Here is a 17886-nt window from a genome sequence, read left to right as displayed (position 1 = left end):
AGCATGTCAATGGAATTAACATTAAGCTAATTTGTACTCACTAATAGATGAGCAGAGGAGCGGCGTGCAAGAGAAACATGGCCATATGGTGGAGCGGGTGGGTCTGGGTCCATCCCCTCCACCATCCACATTGCTGCTGGCACTCCACAAAGCTTTGTGTGATGCCATCCAGGCCACTCGGAGTTGCTCTCATGCTGCTCTTGCCTTCTCCTTGCTCGGCAACAGGAATATTCCTGCTCCTATCTTAGGCTGAGGATGTTGAGATAATGTCAAGTTGAAAAATCAGAAGGATGCAAACCTTCCAGTCTTCTCCACATGACATTGAGAAGGACGTTTATTCTGTTGCCACAAGTATTTCACTTGTAGCACTTGCAAATATATTTAAATGTATGAATAATAAGCAGGGAGCTCCATAAAGAATACAAGCCAAACATTCCAGAGTCAATCAAAGCTGACGAGTGTTCAAAATCCCTTTTTAAGCAGGATGTGAAAACACCAGATGTTCATTAGTCATCTTTGAAGCTTAGCGAAGATGCAAAGTGTGAGTAATTAGCGCTTTTCGTGACGCCGCTTTGACCTCGTGCCATTTTGAATCCACCTCTAGTCAAAAACCTGAATCACGAAGCAGATCAGGCCGCGTATTTTTCACGTCCGAGACGCTCTGGGATTGGCTGCACTGAAATAGCCGCTCGGTGTTCGTGCAAGATGAGTTGTCTGTCATTCTGCTTCCGCTTGCATGCTGAGCCCTCACTGAGGACCCATTTTTAAAATTACGAAACCAAGAATATAATAATTGTCCGATAAATTCCATCCAATAATCATCTTTTGTCAAGTTAGAGGAAATCTGTGACAATCTGCTTCTTCATTCATATCTTTAGGGCTCAGCTAAGCATCCAAGCAGTTCAACTTGAGCCTGGAGCAGCACTTTGTTGTTGTTCAAATTGTTGTTAGCCAGGAGCGGCCTGGTGAGCTCCCAGTCCTGCAGCTTCTGGCGCACTCCGTCGCCCTTCAGCAGCTTCTTGCTGTTGGAAATGGGAAAGGCTCCTGGGAAAGGAAAAAAAAAAATGGGAGGACAATGAACTGCTTTGAAAAAAATGATGCTAACAATAAAAAGTATCAACTTTAATAAGCTAATTTAATGCATTATTGATGGATCATCTGTCTGAACGGACTCCACTTGATCCAAAAGTTTGTTGTCTCATAGAAAGTCAGTTGTTGTTTTGCGTGGTCCTCCTCACAAATAATACCTCTCGTCTTTGCGTTTTCACACTCACAATTTTTATTCTTTAACATAATTTGCGTATCAAAGCAGCACATCCTCGATAACACCTAAAATTCCCGTTAGCTAACACCGGACGGCGCAAATTGTCTGTTCTTTAACACGGAATGAGTCAGTGCTAACAATGCAGACAAAATGGCAGGTGTGAGGATGGACGAGAGAGTTGAATAATCAAATATTAAGAGCAAACAGCTCAACTTTTTTTTCCAAGGATGGAGCAGAGGGATACATGGCCGTAAAGAAACCGACAGATGGAGTGAGAGGACATCAGCAAAGTGTGAGAATGTGGCGATGATAAAAGACAGAATGTGAAAGGGATGTGTTGAGGGAGAAAGGGTTAACGTAGACAGTAGAGGAAGATGGTTGCCCTGGCAACAGCAGCAAGCGTTTTTCTGTAGACTCACACTTAAGGATATATTCAGATTCTATTATGCATTGGTACAAATCTCAGACATCATCAAGGCTTTTATGTAAGATTCAACACAAGCTGCTGTCAGCTTTCACTTTTGTGAATCCACCTGACATTGATGGCAGCTCAGTGTTGCCGACAAAACCCTGTCACTCGTGTATCGCTGTTGCGTATCCTCACATGACAGCTACCGTGGGAGTTGGGGGAGGAGGAGGACGACGACAGCATCCCGGGTCTGAGGTCAGCGCCACATTGCATGAGAAATGTGTGAAATGCTTCAACTGTAAGCGTGTGTGGGCTAATTTGCACGACATGGTCACAATTATGCTTGATCTCCATCTTCCTTACTCCTAAAACAAACTTTTTTACCACAATTCATATTTGGAATCCCTGCAAAACCAATGGCTGTCACTCGTGAAATCTGTGGCAGGACCCCTCACGCTACAAGGCTAGCATAGTTCACTTGATCCTGCCCTAATCCCGCCCCAATTGCTTTGGTGTAATAGAAAAGTGACGGAGGTCAAGAGATGCCAGGGTAGAATCCAGTCAGAACCTGTAATGGAAAAGTCACAAGGACAAAACTGTGATTTTTTTTTTACATATAAATAAAAAAGGTAATGATAATTGAAATGATTTGGATAACTGTGAAAGAAAGGATAGACTGACTTACGAGGAGAGGCGGGGTATGAGCTGTGGAGCCCATAAGACAAAGTATTTTAATAGGGCAATAACTCATTTTTTCCCTCCACTTTCTATCACCACTGATTTGAAATATGATTTCAATCTGTCCCTTAGAGCCTCGGTTCCATGGATCAATCCTCCAACCCTGAGCCACCGCAACAGGAACCTCGTTTTAATGGTTACCTGGCACTCATCTTTTCAGGTTTGCTGCATTGGATGCTGATAGCTCACCAACCTCTTCTCCGCCTCCTCCTCCTTTGACTCTTTCACACCCTCCCTCCATCCCTCCCGGTATCCGTAGTGATTGGAGGCAGGGTTCTGTGGTTGCTAGGATACGAGGCGAGTGTGGCAGAAAGACAGCCTTGGTCTGCTAGTTGAAAAAGCGAGGAGAAATTAGGCGAGACTGCCCCCTGCTGGTAGCCAACGTGTACTGAAATAATCTAAGCGTTGCTGAGCTGCTGGCACATTAGGTGAATGCGCCCCCTGTTGGTTACTGATATTAAAACCGCATTCGCTGGAATTTAACGCCCAAGAAAATGTCACTATAATTTGTCTTGATTATATACTTTATTGGATTTTTGTCAGTAAAATTTCCATGTATAGACATACCTCTAATTATCATTTTTAATTATTTTATTGTGATTTTGTACATAACATTATAAGCACTGCTGCCTTTTATGCAGACAGTGCTGCTGTACGAGCAAAATAAAAACAATCCCAAAAATATTATAGAGACAGAATAAATACAGCTTGTGTTTTTTGAAATTAGTGGAATAATGGAAGTGGCTTGTCTGTGTACCCGTTGCTAAGTCATTTGACTTCAGGTGGTCGTCAAGGAAACTGCTAGAACATCTGCTTAGTGGCAAGTTGTTCATTCTAATAACATAAAAGTATAGAGAAAGGGACGAGCTGCAGTGTTGAAGGTTGTGTTTCTTTGACTGACATTAAAAAGTACAGAACATTTTATTTTTTTTGCTCTTATGTAAATAGAAAAAAATCCACTCTTCAACCACAAGCAGTTGGAAGCAAACTATAAAAATAACCATATACTGCTCTTTTGTTGTCCTCCTGTGGGAGGGCTCTCTTGCACAAAATTCCCATTCAAATGTGTCACAAAGCTGCTGAACAGCAAACCAGCATTATGCACAAAAACTCATTTTGTTTTCACCACAATGAATTCACTTAAAGCTATTCCATCCACTTGATGCAAAAGAATGCAAGTAAAGGTGACATTTCAAGTAGACACTTAGCTAAAAAACAAGATCATTAATGGACTAGCCTTGGCCTATTTCCTCTATTAAAAACAAAACAGAAACTAGCGCCATTGTATTTGATCATTTTTTGTGACCTTGCCGGTGATGGAGTGACTCTTTGTATCCCAGCAGGCATTGCTGTTGATTGGATAGGCCTGGCTGGCCGACTTACTGGTTCGGCGTATCAATGCACGGCGCATCTTTGGTTCTCAGCTTTTTCTCTTTCAGCTTGCTCTCACAACAAGTGCATCACCACATGTTGCACACATTTTGTTTGCTTGCAGGATTCTAGATAAATGGTGGGTGTGTATTAAAATGTGCATGTGAGCTGCAAATGTCGGTTGCCTAAAAATTATCCACAGTTAAAGCACTGCGCTGCAGTTGCTATGGCAACTATGATAGAAATAGACGTCTGTCTGCAAGTGAAAGAAACGCATTGAACTGTTGTTAGGAAGAGGGAATTCAGCCTTGAATGAGAGGTTAAGTGACCCTCGGAAGGTTAATTGTTTAAACGACCGTTTCCTGTTTGATTGTTGGATTTGTAAATGTATATGTGGTTTGCATGTTCCATGGTGCAGTGTGTAGAGAGTTTTCAAAGTGTCAGACATCAAATCTGCTTTAGGAAAAAATAAAATGCCATTAACAATGATGATATTATAACCCAACTCTTTTAAGATGCACAGATTCCCCCACAAGGGCATTTGACAGAATTACATTTTCAGATAGATAACTACAAATAAATAAATAAATAAATAAATAAATAAATAAATAAATAGAGTTTTTGTATGTGGCCTGTGATTGGCTACCTTAAACTGTTGTAATTAATTAAATCATTATTTTTTTATTTAAAATTAAATAAAAAAATCAAGCAGGTAGGTTTCTCTGGAAGAGCATTTGACATGTAAATACTAAAATCATTAAGTTATTATTTATAAATGAACAAGAAAATCTCTTGCATAATGTTTTGAGTGCCAGCAAAATTGCAACTAATTTATTAATTATGATGTCCATTATGTTGTATCAAAATTCATTAAAGATTAAGGTCCAATTAAAACAAAAGCTGCTTTTAGTAGAATAGGTCTGTGTTCCAGCATTAATAAAACATAGTAACCAAAACAACATCTTACAATCTTGTATCTATTGTAGACTGGACAAAGGAGAAAAATAACACAATAGATGAAAACAAGACGCACTTAGTCCAAATAATCTATTTTTTTAATGGTAGAAATAGAGGAACATCTGAGCAATAACAAAAGACATGGAGGGATGTGATGTGGAAGATGAGGGGAGGGGGTGCAGGGAATGTGTGTGTTTTGTGTGCGAGAGTCAAGGCAGTCTCTGTTGCAAGAAAAAAAATAGTCTTGGAGGGAAATCAGCATGTGATGGAAGGTATGTAAATGCATTTCAGGGACGCAAAGTGACGTTAGACGCTTCGGAAGACCATCCAGAGGCTTCTGTGATTCATTTTTTTTTTAGTTGAAGATAGGTGCAATCACCTCAGCGGTGTGTGAAAAGAGGGAGAGAGGGAGAGGGGGGCGGGTGTGTGTGGACCTCACCGCTGACGGGACCCACAGGCACCCTGATTGTGCCCCGCTCTCATCATTTCTGGAGGTGAGGACAAAAGGGAAAAAAGAGGGGGCAAATCGGAGGAGAGGCCCGGGATCCGACTGTCGTGACGGCTCACTCCCCCCCCGAGAAATTGGTCGCCGATGGTCGGGGTTTCCTAGACCCAAAACGTCTGAGGGGGAAAAAAGCGGCGTAGCGTTCGACTCAAGACAGACTGGGGGTTTCCTGCCACAACAGCGGGATTGTCAAAAGGAGCCCTTCACTCCAAACTGGGCCTCGTATTGCTACGTTTTCAGGTAAGTATGTGTGGAAGGTGTTAGCTAGCTTTCCCCGACCAACGTTAGCTCTTGTAAAACGCCAAGGAGAGTGATGCTAATTATCTCACGTCGCGTCTTTTTGCTCGTTTTCTCCATAAACACTAGCTAAAACAGTTTATTACAGCACCGCTGAATTGTGAGAGGAGAAACATCTGCACCCAATCACCCATGTTTTTTAGCCAAACGCAGCATTTTAGCCTGCCGTAGCTATCGTTGTGTGTACGCTCCCAAATAACGCGCAAGAGCGTAATCAACCCTAATTAGCTGTCTTGCTAAGATGCTAACCACAGCTTGTAGCATTGCTAGCTCCCAATTGGCAGGGTATAAGCTAACCTTACCAAGCTAAAAAGGCAGCACGACTAAGCTAATTGGAATGCGTAAAGCCTCTCTTTGGCTAATGCAGCTGCTAAAAAAAACAGCATAATGTTTGGCCCAAAAGTGGTGCAGCAGTGCAAAAGCTTATGTTGTTACTGACATGCTTGTCATGTCTGGCTGACATTACAACAGGGTGTTTTTTTTATTTTTTATTTGTTGGTCGTGCTCAGTGAGCTACTGTGATTAATTAGTACTCAAGATACAAGGGTGGAGATCAATGGAATCCCTCCAACTGCACAGATTTTTCTCTAAATCAGACTCCAGTGGCATGCTTGAAGGCACAACTGCCCGATACAGGCAGTGTTTGTTTTTCCTGTATCTGCTCATCACTGGGTTATTTGTGTTTACTCATTTGCAATGTATTGTTAAAGAAAGTGACAGTCAGGGAAATGGTGTCACTTACATTAATAGTGTAATTACAATGAGTTGCTTAATGGTGTACTTTACAAAAACACAATTGTGCAAATGTGTTAAAGGGCAATTAAGCATTGTGTTGGTTAAAAAAAAAGAGACAATGCAAGCTTGACACTTGAGGCAATTATGGGGCCTGGCCCCATAAAAAAGGTGCAATCCCACAAGTTGTGAGCCATTATAATTAAAAGAAGTTAACACACAATAAAGTTTACATTTAGTGACACCATAATGAGGCCTGAAGTCATGAAGTTGTTTATTTTAGCAGTTGCAATGGTGGCAGTATTATATGATGATGAATGTTACTTTTTATCCATAGTTGCTTGCTCCTGCTGCTCACCAAACCTCTTTATCAGTCAATGGAAAATGCCTTTATGTTCCAATTCCTGTAAATACTGTCAAAGTCCATGAGAAAAATCTTAATTCTCCTAAATGTCTACAAAGGTGGAGTAAATTCTTTCTATATATTTATTTGATAAAATGTGTACACATCTTGTATCTAATCTTATGTTTATACTGCATACACACAGAGGAGTTGCTTAATTAATAATTATCTGACAGTGTCAATCAAAACTCAGCATTGTTAGCTTTGGTAATGAAGGACCATTCTATGTAAGTGGTAATAATTATAATGTGGCTGGTTTGTGTTTATGTTTGTCATAAGCGTATACTGCTTGTGTTTTCGTTTACTCTTAGGCAAAATTATTCTAATCCTGTTCATATTTGCAAAATAAAATACTGAATATATTACATTAAAATTTTGACATGTATTGCTTACATGATTTAAATCATTAATATAATATAATAATTTAATGTTCATGGTATGCTAACGTTTAAACGTGCATTAGTTCTCATATATTATGTTATGTCCCTCACATGCTGACTTTGATATTTATCCTTTGTATCTACAGACTTCTAATCTTCTGGTCAGCAGCTGCTGGAAAATGAATTCATCTGCATGGAGTTACTGAGGAACAAACGACAACTGGAGTTTGAAAGGACTGAACTTGAAGTGGAATAAATGGATTACCTTTCTTTTGGGAAATAAGTTGCCATGGAGCTGGGTAGAATTAAATGATGGTTGACAGACAATAACAAAGGTAAGACGGCTAAATGCTGAAGTACCAGGAGAGCATCAAGAGGAATCTATGCCCAGAAATAATGAAATAAGAGGGACCAAAGACTTATAACCCAGATGAATACATGCAGCGATAGACAAAAAAAGCCAAATGATATTAAATGAGAATGACCAAGAAAGACAAAGGAGGTAGACACAGGCATCTAAGAGTGGATGAGCATATCAATGGAGTTCTGGAAAGTGTTTTGTAAAAGTCTCTTTTCAAATCTTTTTGACTCCAATCCACCAAGACGTTTTTGGTTCACCTCCTGGCAAAATTACACATATTAATAGAAGAAGAAAGAAAAAAAAATCTTGTCAGAATTCCGTCTCAATGGAACAAATATTTTTGGCGCAATTGCAATTTTATCTTTCCATCACCTTTATCCTAAAACAGCTATGTTTACCCAAGCTGTTGTGGTACAGCATCTGCAAGTGAGACTTTTGAAGTTGCCTTACGTAGTGACGTGTTAGCCGTCCATATCATATTCTTGATGCCAAACTGCTAAGGAATAACGACATAACATTTTAAAACCCACTGTGATGTGAGCCTTTTAATGTGGAAACAAACAATGCCACGTTGAAGTGAGAACATTTTTACTTTTTTGATACAACCATCATCTGTTGGGCACTTATATTCCCAGTGATTCAGTGTTCTAGTGGATTCAACAAAGCATTTAATTTAAAAAAAAAAATTCTGCTCTCTTCTGCCTCCATGGTACCTGCTTTCAGCCCTTCACTCAGATGCGGGTGGCATTTTTCCACAGACACCAGTGTTGTGTTTCTTTAAGTAAAAAAGGAAAAACATGCAGAATTTTTCTAACAGCCCCACCCCCCATTCTCTCCCGCCGGGCTTTAGCATGAGGGGTGGAGGTGGACCTCCATATCCCCCACAAACTGCAGACCCCCAGGTCTCCCCAAGGATGACAGAAGATTATGCAGCGATGCAACAGCAGAGCCTACATCGAGGCCATCCGCACTCCAATCAAGCCAGCCCCATGCTCGCTTACAATGCTCGAAACAGAGGCATTGTAGAACCGCCGCCCACGCAGGGTAACCTTCACAGCAGCAGTAACAACCCTTACAGGAAGGAGACAATGGATTATTATTTTTCATTGGCCGGGAAGGACAAAGCTCGAAGAGGTCTGGTCTACGGAGCAGGATTCGCTTACCCTAATATTGATGGACACATACCTCCCCAGTACAGACATTCTGGCGCTGGATCTGTATTATCATCTGGGATCATGTCACAATATTCAGTCGATTATGGGCCCGGCACTGGGTCAGGTGGAGGATCTGGAGCATTCTCTCCTCATCAATACAACATGAGCCAGAACGCTGCAATGCAGGCCATGCCAGCTTCTCTGAGCCGCCAACACGGGCAAACGTTCTCTCCGGTCCACCATGGACTGCAGCATCGGAGTTACCCAAGCTCTGGGCATAGACTGACCCCTCAATACCCACAGTACTCCCCGCAGGCTGGCGCGTCCACGGGGTCATCGGGAATGTACAGCCCCCCTCCGCAGAGATATGTTGATGGGACTGCCAACGCTACTTTTGATCCCAAAGTCAACAGTTCTCACAGTGTCAACTCAAGTGCAAACTCTGCCTCTGGTTCAGCTGGTGATAACAATACGGGAGCAGTGGAGGGTGTTCAGCAGAGGTACCACGCATCAAACTACGCTGGGTATATTTCACAGATGCAAACACTTCACAAGGAAGGCACACTGCAGCATTGTAACACACAGCACAATTTAGGGGTGGGCTATGACAACCCTGTGAAGACGCAACACCAAGGCCCAACTCCTGGCTCAGTATACGGTAAACATCACCAAGGCTCTATGCCACCTTCAACATCTCAAGAAATAGCCAAATCCCCACTGCATTCTCAGCAAAGTCAGATGAACCAAAACCTCAGCCCGATTTCAAACCCGTCCCCAGCTGCCTCAGCAGTACACTCCCCCAGCTGTAGCTCCACACCTTCCCCTTTGATGGGTGTTTCCGAAACCTACATCAACCCCTCTGGTCCTTCCCACCCTTCGTCCACTGTCCATACCAGCAGTCATGATCATCGATTAATCCGAGCTGCGTCACAGTTAAGTCCAACGCCCAACTCAAACAGTAGCATCAGTAGTTGTGGTAGCAGTGGCGGTCACAAAGCTCATAACATCAGTACTGTTGGAGTCAACAGCGTCCCGCCAACAAGCTGCAACAAAACCGTTCTTGGTTCAGTGCCCCGAGAGGAAAGCCCATCTGTTTATTCATCGCCCCCTGTTGGGAAAATGCACGATACAGGACTAAATAGTCTAAACGCCTTGAGCTCCCAGGTAGCTAATTTACCAAACACTATTCAACACATGCTTCGGACTGACAATGTGCTGTCGCAGAAGAAGGGCAAAGATGGTGGACCGGTCCAACAAGCAACACACAGTGTTCCCCCATTGCAACCAAGGAGTAGAAATGCAAGTGCAGGGTCAAGTACCGGCACAGGTAAAGATGGATCTGTTCTAGGAATTGCTGAAAGTGCTGCTTTAGAAACTGTTGCCAATGAAGACTCTTCCTATCTGTCAGCTGAGACCAAGATAGAGCAAGAGGATCATTTAATAGAGGGCTCACATACAAGAGTGAGGCGGATGAGTGGTGCGAGCAGCGGATCGGAACCGATTTTTTATCATCCCCCTCACGGTCAAACCCAGCCACCACCTGGAAAAGCATTAAATGCTAAAACATTGATTTGTAAGTCATCACCAAAAGAAATCGTCTCAAAAGGAAACGCTCGCAACGCTTCCACTTTAGCATCTCCGACTGAGTGTCAGTCGTCAGATGCTGACCCAAATTCACTTTCAAAATCTCCTAGTTCCTCATCCACCTCTTGTATTATTCCTCCCGCCCAACCGAACCGTGTCTCACATCCCGGTTTATTAAATAGTAACTCAAAAGGTGGCCATAAAAAGAGCGTGGAAATAAAAAACGAACAGATCAAAATCGAACACGAAGACGGGGTTGAGAAAATGGAAAAGGGTAATAGCCAAATGGTTCGAGATGGAGAAATCAGCACAAAGCATGGACAGGACAAAGAAAATTTGCTGCACACCGCTTCTACGGCACATGACGAGAATGAGCAAAAACCCGCGTCTGAGGAACAGCTAAGCGTTGGTGTGATTGTTTCTGCTCGTTCAGAAGGAAGTCAGGTTGAAAAAAGCAAGCAACCTCAAGACACCTGTTTGAAGGAGAAGCAATCCTATTTGAAAGAATCAATGAATAATAATGGAGAGGAAGGTACCGACTTAAGTCGATATTCCACCCAGCATCCAAAATCAAATATTGAACAGGCCCACAATCTCAACCAGTTTGGATCTCACAAGTATGGTTTTGTAGAGTCAACATATGGCTCTGATTTGTCAATGATGAAGAAAGGAAGGACTGGCCCAGCAAGTGTAATGGAATCAAGTTCCAGAAACTATCAACAATCGCACTCTGTTTATGGTACCGAGCATTCAAAAGAATCAAGTTCTCTAACGGAGGCATTCGGGAAGAAAGGCCAAGCAACGAAAGGTCAAGAGGACATTTCTCAAATCCAACAATTCCCTAGTCTCTTACAAGAGGTTCTTCAGGGCTATAATTTAGATCGACGTTACGGAAGACCAGAACAGGCGTTTCCTGCACATCTCCAAGTTCAACAACAGTTTCAAACGAGATACCCATACGCTATGACAGAAAACACCAGGATGATGGAAGGTGGAGCCACTGATAATTTGTCCCTAATGGGCACTAGTGGAAAGCCCCAACATCCGAATCATCGACTTGGAAGTAAAAGCAATTTTGCAGCAGGTCTTCAATCTTCAATTAAGACGGATGTTTCCAATCCCAAGATACTGCAAAATACTCCAAAAAAAGAAATGGATTTGTCTGAAGATCATTTACCACGAGACTCTGATGCACAGCCAATCCAACCAAAACATATCAATTTAGCCGACTATTCTCTTCCACAAAGAAAACCATTACCCAATATGTCTGCTTCATCTTCTGCTGTACAAGAGCTCCTTTTGCAAGAACCCGAGCCGCTCAAAGGGTGTTCCGGTCAAGCGGATTCTCAGAAATCAGAACGGCGCTCCGTCATCTGTGATGTGTCACCAAATCGACGGGGCACACCAGAGAGGGACAGGGAAAGTAGCAGGGAGCGAGAGAAAAACCAGAGTGTGATTCAGCAGCCATTTTCTTCTCCAGCATCAGCCACTGACCTGAGTAAAAAGGACATTTTAGAGAAAAAAGTGTTAAAAATCGAAACGGCGCCCAAAGAGATTGGTCCCAATCCCGACTGTCATGGCAGTAGTGGAACAAGTGAGAGCGATATGGAATATTCGTCCAAATATGCGCATTCGTCCATTGTGCTTAATTCTGACCCTTACAGGCACCTGCCCCCCCATTCTCTGACCACAAATCCTTTATCATCACCATCAAGACATCAGTCGTATCTTCACGGTGTGGATTTAGCAACCAGCAACGCCAACAATTTCCCAGGTTATCGCTTCGGAGAGGCAAGAGAAAGCAATATACCTCGCGGACACTCTCATTTTCCTTCCCATCATCCATACCATAATTTATCGCCCCAGGCTCCAACTACAAACAAGCTTCAAATGTACCCTCATCCTCGTGGACCTTTCCAGCATCCACATGAACTAAACGACTGGGTGAAAGCGATGAATAGATCTGCTAAGGACATGATGATGTTGCCCGTTTCTTCCCCAGGACGACATAAAGTCAGCCAATCGGAGCACAGGCAGATGATGGTCCCTCAAGCAGACGTTCATAGTGATCAACATGCAACCAAAACATTGCTACATCAACAAAGCGGGTTTTACGACATGAAGATGTGGGAGTCCACACCCCCAGGCAGAGATGCTGTTAGAATGACTGAAACTGATTCCTGCTACAGGACACAAGGACTTCCTCCACCATCATCTGTTCCTGCAGGTCCACAAGGCACTCCTTCGAAGGCTCCGGCCGACCTTGAGGAAACTAAACGACCCTGCCTTCCTCCATGTAACTCATCTAAACCTCAAACGGACCTAAGTTCTACTCAACCACAGGTGCAGCGCCAAACTAAATCTGGAGGTCCTGGAGAGACAAATCCTCTCATATTGAGAAGGAGAGTTCGTTCTTTCATCTCTCCCATTCCTGCCAAAAGGTTACTGCAAGATCCATCTCAACAGAGAGCTGCCACCAATTCAAACGCCGCAGAATCAAACCACCGCAACGATGACGAATCCTCCTCTTCGGATATGCCTCGCCTCTCTTCCCCTTTGCCCGGTGAGAATACCTTTCCTAAATCTCTTTCTCCATCAAGTGGAATTACAAAAGCCTTGCCTCCAAAGAAAGGACGTGGTTTGAAACTAGAGGCAATCGTTCAGAAAATATCACCGAGTGTTTCAAAGCCTGCTGGCCATGTTGATGATGGAACGAATCATTACCCGGGCTTTACGAATGCAACAATCCCACCGTTTAGTGACCCACAGGACCAAGACATGATCAATTTTCCAAGAGTTGCAGGAGGAGATGATGGTTATATTGAAGACACTCACTCACTGAATGACATGATGCCCTTCAGAGGTGTAGATGAGACTGGCCCGTTGCCACTGTCTGGATACACATGCAATCCGCAAACACAAACTCATAAACAAAAAGACTTTGACTTTGGCTTAGGAGCTGCTGTGGTGTCAGCGTCTGGTGACAAGGAGGACTTTGCACTGCTCGGACCGTTACCCCCTCCTCCACCACTTCCACGTCCAGTCCAGGGTTCTCCGCCTCCGTCTTCATCTGCCCTGTCGGACATTCAACATTTCACTAATACTTACCAACAGCTTGAGACAAGAAGAGGAGAACAATCTGCTGCTCACCTTCTTCGACAGAAACTTCAAGAATCTGGCATGGGATTTGATGATTACGCTGGCGGTGATTACTATAGAGCTACCTCGCCCCATCATAGCCAGTCTCAAGGCCATGTTCTGAGCAGACACCAGATGTCTTCTCCTCGGCCAAATCTGTCGACACAAGATTGTAAGACTCCAGACAACGCTGTGCCTAAAGGCTATTTTCCATCTGGCAAAAAGAAGGGCAGACCCGTTGGAAGTGTCAATAAACAGAAACGTGTCCAAAACCAAGGCCAACCACAGGTCCAGACTCAAGCCCAGACCATGAATCAGAATTCTCAGCCGCCACCAACTCCCGTTCCAGATGCCCTTACAATACCAGACACAGTTCAAACCACAACCAGCACAGCCACCTCCATCTTGGAAAACAAAAGCACTCCTCCTCTGATGCCACCCATTTTAACACAGGAAATAAAAGTGGATGTCGACAGCGAGCCGATTCAACCTGAGATCGAAGTCAAACCCGTGAGACGGCGGCGCAAAGGTATGAAAGACGAAGACGGCTCACCGGAAAGAAGAGGACGTCAAAGAATGAGAAGAGGAGGTGCACCGTCATCACAATCAGCCGCTAGAGATAACCCAGAAACGCCACTAGGGGCAAAAGGCTCTAACAGCGTAAATCGAGGGTTCCTGGATCCAAATCTCAAAGGCCTGTTTATTCCACACATTCACGTGGAGAACAAAATACCAGAGATCGGGTCAGTCTGCACGATCGTAAACGCTGAGGATGACAAATCGAAAGGAGAGCGTAGTACGATCGGAGGGAAAACAGGTGGAAGTGCAACTGATTCTCTACCAACCTCAACTCTTTACTCACAGTTCTCAAAAAGAGAATCGGAAGCCAGGGAGACGGACCAGGTGGAAACCACTCTTCAGTCAGGAAAAGCACTTCCGTCATCTGGCTATGTTGTTTCTGGACCTGCTGTTACAGAATCCAAACACTCCGGCCGCCAGCTTTGCTGTCTCTGTCAAAAATGGGCCAACTACAAACACCTCGGAGATCTTTACGGTCCATACTATCCCGGCGAATATGCCGCAAAGCTCCCCAAAAACCAACCCCAGGTTAGACAATGTCATACGACCGCAACCAAAACTGGACCAAATCCACAAATTCTCTCAAATGCTTTAGATACTTTGCAGAACTTACAAAAACATGTTCCGTTGCCCAGACCCGTGGCGACAACTAACTGCACCGTAAACTTGGATTCCAACCTTGCATCTCTTTGCGCCACATTAAGACCTCCTCCCTTAGCTTTTAGAGAAGATCTGATTGGCGAGTCTAGTACCCTTACCTCTTCCTACACTGCCAATAAAACCCCGTCTTTATCCTGGGACCTGAACCTTGATATCATACCGATTCCAGAACTTAAAAGAGAGCCAGACTTTGACACGGAGCAGCAGCAGTTGCCCATCCAGCCACCAGAGCAACCGGCGGAGGAAGCCCAACAACGACCACAACACCGAAAACTGACCTCGCATCCACGTTTCAAACGGAGGCACAAATCCAGTGAGGACTCCCCCAGAATGGTGCCATCCAACAGTAAGGCTTCACTCCCCTTCCAACCTCCGCCGCCAGCTTTGGACTCCTTGGGACCATTGGCGCAACTCGCCCAGTTGCCTCAGATGCCTATGGACCCAGAAGAGTTGTGGGTTCATGAGGCGTGCATCGTGTGGACCAGTGGAGTATACCTTGTCAATGGGAGACTTTACGGCCTGCAGGAGGCGCTAGATGGTGCCAGGGAAACAGTAAGTACTGTAAACACATGTGATTTGTTTCAATTTAAATTTGCTCATGAACATTTCTGCTTTTGTGTCTCAGAGCTGTTCATACTGCGAGATGATCGGCTCCACCCTGGGTTGCTACAGTAAAGGCTGTATACGTCGTTATCATTATATTTGTGCCATTGAAACAGGTGAGCAAAAAACCTGACTCGGCAAAAATAAATCTAATTAATTAATCATGTTCAGGGTAGTTTTAGTAACTTTATTCAATGTTATTTTTGCTAAACCTGTCAGTTTTAAGAGACACAACTGGTATTCTTAAAAGATGAGTTGAGCATGTTTTGTTTTCATATTTTTTTCTTCTCCCTTCCAGATTGTTCCCTCAATGAAGATAACTTCTCACTGCGGTGTCCGAAGCACAAGGTAAAACAGCAAAGGCAATTTTAATATTAAATGATATCTCAGATGAGTGCTGTGGATTATGAAGAATATTTTATGTCTGGATATGTCTATTTTTTAAATCTATCAAGATATAGTATTTTTCCCTTTAAAAGATATTGAAATGTTCTCATCTTTTCTCTATTTATAAAATGCACTTTAAATAGAAAATATAATCATGTAAAATATAAGAACTTGCTCTGACTTTTAGCTTTTTAGTCGAGAGAGAGGAAGACAAGCTAGTCAATATTATTTCACATTTTTACTGATTGAACTTTTTCATCAACTGTTCCCACCTGCAGGTTACCCAGAACCTCCGGCCCGTCAAGTCAGTGTACCTGGAGCAGTCTGAGAGAGGGTGAGACTTATTCAGCATGGAATCTGTAAGTTGTCCTCAACATCATGTTGTTCGACAACTTGCTCAAAGGAATCCTTTATTATTGATTTTTTGCATTCAGGATCATTCTTTCATTTGTCATTTTTATTTATTTTTTACCTCCAAGTAGCGATTTGATTATTATGGTGTCAAGGTTGCTCTTTCAGGTGGGAAGCTATGAATACCTGTTGCCAAGGCAGCCAGCATTTTGTCGCTTCCTTATTCTTATCTAAAGCCATAATTACTTGGGCACATTTTTTTTTTTTTTATATCATCACATCCATTTGAAATCACAGTTCCGACGAACGACTACAATTTGTAAGTCCTTTTTTTTAAAATCTATACCAGTGTTTAATTGAATGCGCCACATGGATGTCTGATATCCAAACTGGCAGATTTGTTTACATTATTTTTTTTTGTAAGTGTATTTAGTCACACATTTTTAATTTGATACCAGCAACCCATGCCAGAAAGAAAAAAAAAAATGGAACAGGGGTATATTTTCCAGCGACATACACCACCTTTTGGGATTTCCATAGAAATTGTGTTTTGCAACAAAATGAAACATTCTGTGATATTTGTACAGCAATGTTTTTTTCTTCTTGTGTTCAGGTTTGGACAAGAGTCAGCTAAGAGTTGAGACTTGTTGTGATAAACGACTTGCACAAGGCCAAGCAACAAAAGGGAATGTACAATTTCAACGTGAATCAGCATCATTTCCATTCAAGACTTTAAAGAAAAGCCGCTATTATTGCTTTTTTACTTGAAAGACAAAAAAAAAAAAAAAACACGCAGCGTAGACGAACAAAGCGGAAGGAGAAAAACTTTTAAAAAGAAAACACTAAGGGAGGTCAAAGTGGAATGGATTGACAGCGGAACAAATGAACTTTTCAGTCGAGAACAAAAGAAGCAAATTTCTTCTCTGGGCTTACTTTGATTTCCTTACGAAACCCTGTAAGTGTTAAATCCTTGTTTATCATCACTTTTTTTTTTTTTGTCTGGATTTTTTTGGGGATAGATTTAAGGAAGCCTGTTGGGAGAAAACAGGGTGTCAAACTGAGAAAAGACAAATTGGGATTTTCTCTTGCAAATACTATTTTATCTCATGGTATCAAGATGAAGAATCCATAGTTTAGCCCTCATTCTTATTTTTATATCCTCAACAGTATTTACCCATGATGATGAAATGGATGTATCTCACTTAATATTCAGTCAGAACGTTAATTGGCTGCTTTTTCCCCCCCTTCTTTCTTTCATTCCCGGAGAGGAAGGAGCCAAATTGATGTCCTGGAATGTCAGGGTCGAGTTTGCCACAAAGACATTTATTGCCTTGGAGAACGGACATTTGTTGCCTTTCAATGTAGTGTAAGTGTGTGTGCGTGTGTGTGCGTGTGTGTGTGCATGAGAAAGAGAAAGTGCTATACCATTCTGGTCCTTTTTGAAAAGTGTTCTTATTTTTCATCATGAGCTTTTTACGGTACAGCAAGTATTCCTGCAAAAATCAGATGGACACAGTCTTATTTTTGGGAATACAAAAGTTCCTAATGTGCACGGAGAAGGTTAAACGAAGGACCAATGTCCAGGCCATGTGGAGCGGGACTAAGATGAAGGACTTTGAGCACTTGTCCGGAGTTGGGGAACTGTGTGCTGGACGCTTATATAGGAATCGGGAATTAAACAACATGAGGATCTGACGGAAAGCTTGTGATTGGCCAGTTGGCTGCACGGGCCAATGGGGACCAAGCAAGTCGTTTTGCAACGGTAGCACAGCAGGAGATTGAGAATCCATTCAAAAGACGCAATTGCCATCCGATTTTAAACTGTAAGTCGTACATGGTGTTGTCCTGATCATTTTTTATTGTTATTCTTGTTTAAAAAAAGAAAAAAAAAAGCTAAAAGATGGCAGTCACACTATCAGAACCATGTATCACAAAAAAAATTGTCAATATGTATATGAATTATGAATACACTTAAATGCTTCAACTATGCTCTTTTTCCTGGAATATGTTTTA

At 42.7% G+C, this 17886-nt stretch overlaps 1 protein-coding gene across 4 annotated transcripts; it reads left to right on the top strand.

The window, feature by feature from the left end:
* Nucleotides 1–4884: 4884 nt before the first annotated feature.
* Nucleotides 4885–17862, top strand: tcf20 (transcription factor 20). 4 transcript variants are annotated; one of them, XR_007486846.2, is made up of 7 exons: nt 5023–5484; nt 7203–15084; nt 15158–15251; nt 15434–15483; nt 15801–15856; nt 16487–16828; nt 17140–17862. XR_007486846.2 is itself a non-coding variant. In XM_049745907.2 (6 exons), the coding sequence occupies exons 2-6, from the start codon at nt 8215–8217 to the stop codon at nt 16512–16514; spliced, it is 7098 nt and encodes a 2365-aa protein (XP_049601864.1). In that variant the 5' UTR covers nt 4885–5011; nt 7203–8214; the 3' UTR covers nt 16515–17862. The 4 variants fall into 4 exon arrangements, 3 of the variants coding, with proteins under 3 accessions (XP_049601864.1, XP_049601863.1, XP_049601865.1); XM_049745907.2 differs by lacking the exon at nt 5023–5484 and adding an exon at nt 4885–5011 and having other exon boundaries at nt 16487–17862; XM_049745906.2 differs by having other exon boundaries at nt 16487–17862.
* The last annotated feature ends 24 nt before the right edge of the window (nt 17863–17886 follow it).

Source organism: Syngnathus scovelli, chromosome 16, assembly GCF_024217435.2.
Source record: "Syngnathus scovelli strain Florida chromosome 16, RoL_Ssco_1.2, whole genome shotgun sequence".
Classification (NCBI taxonomy): domain Eukaryota; kingdom Metazoa; phylum Chordata; class Actinopteri; order Syngnathiformes; family Syngnathidae; genus Syngnathus; species Syngnathus scovelli.
This window is presented reverse-complemented; position numbering and strand designations above follow the sequence as displayed.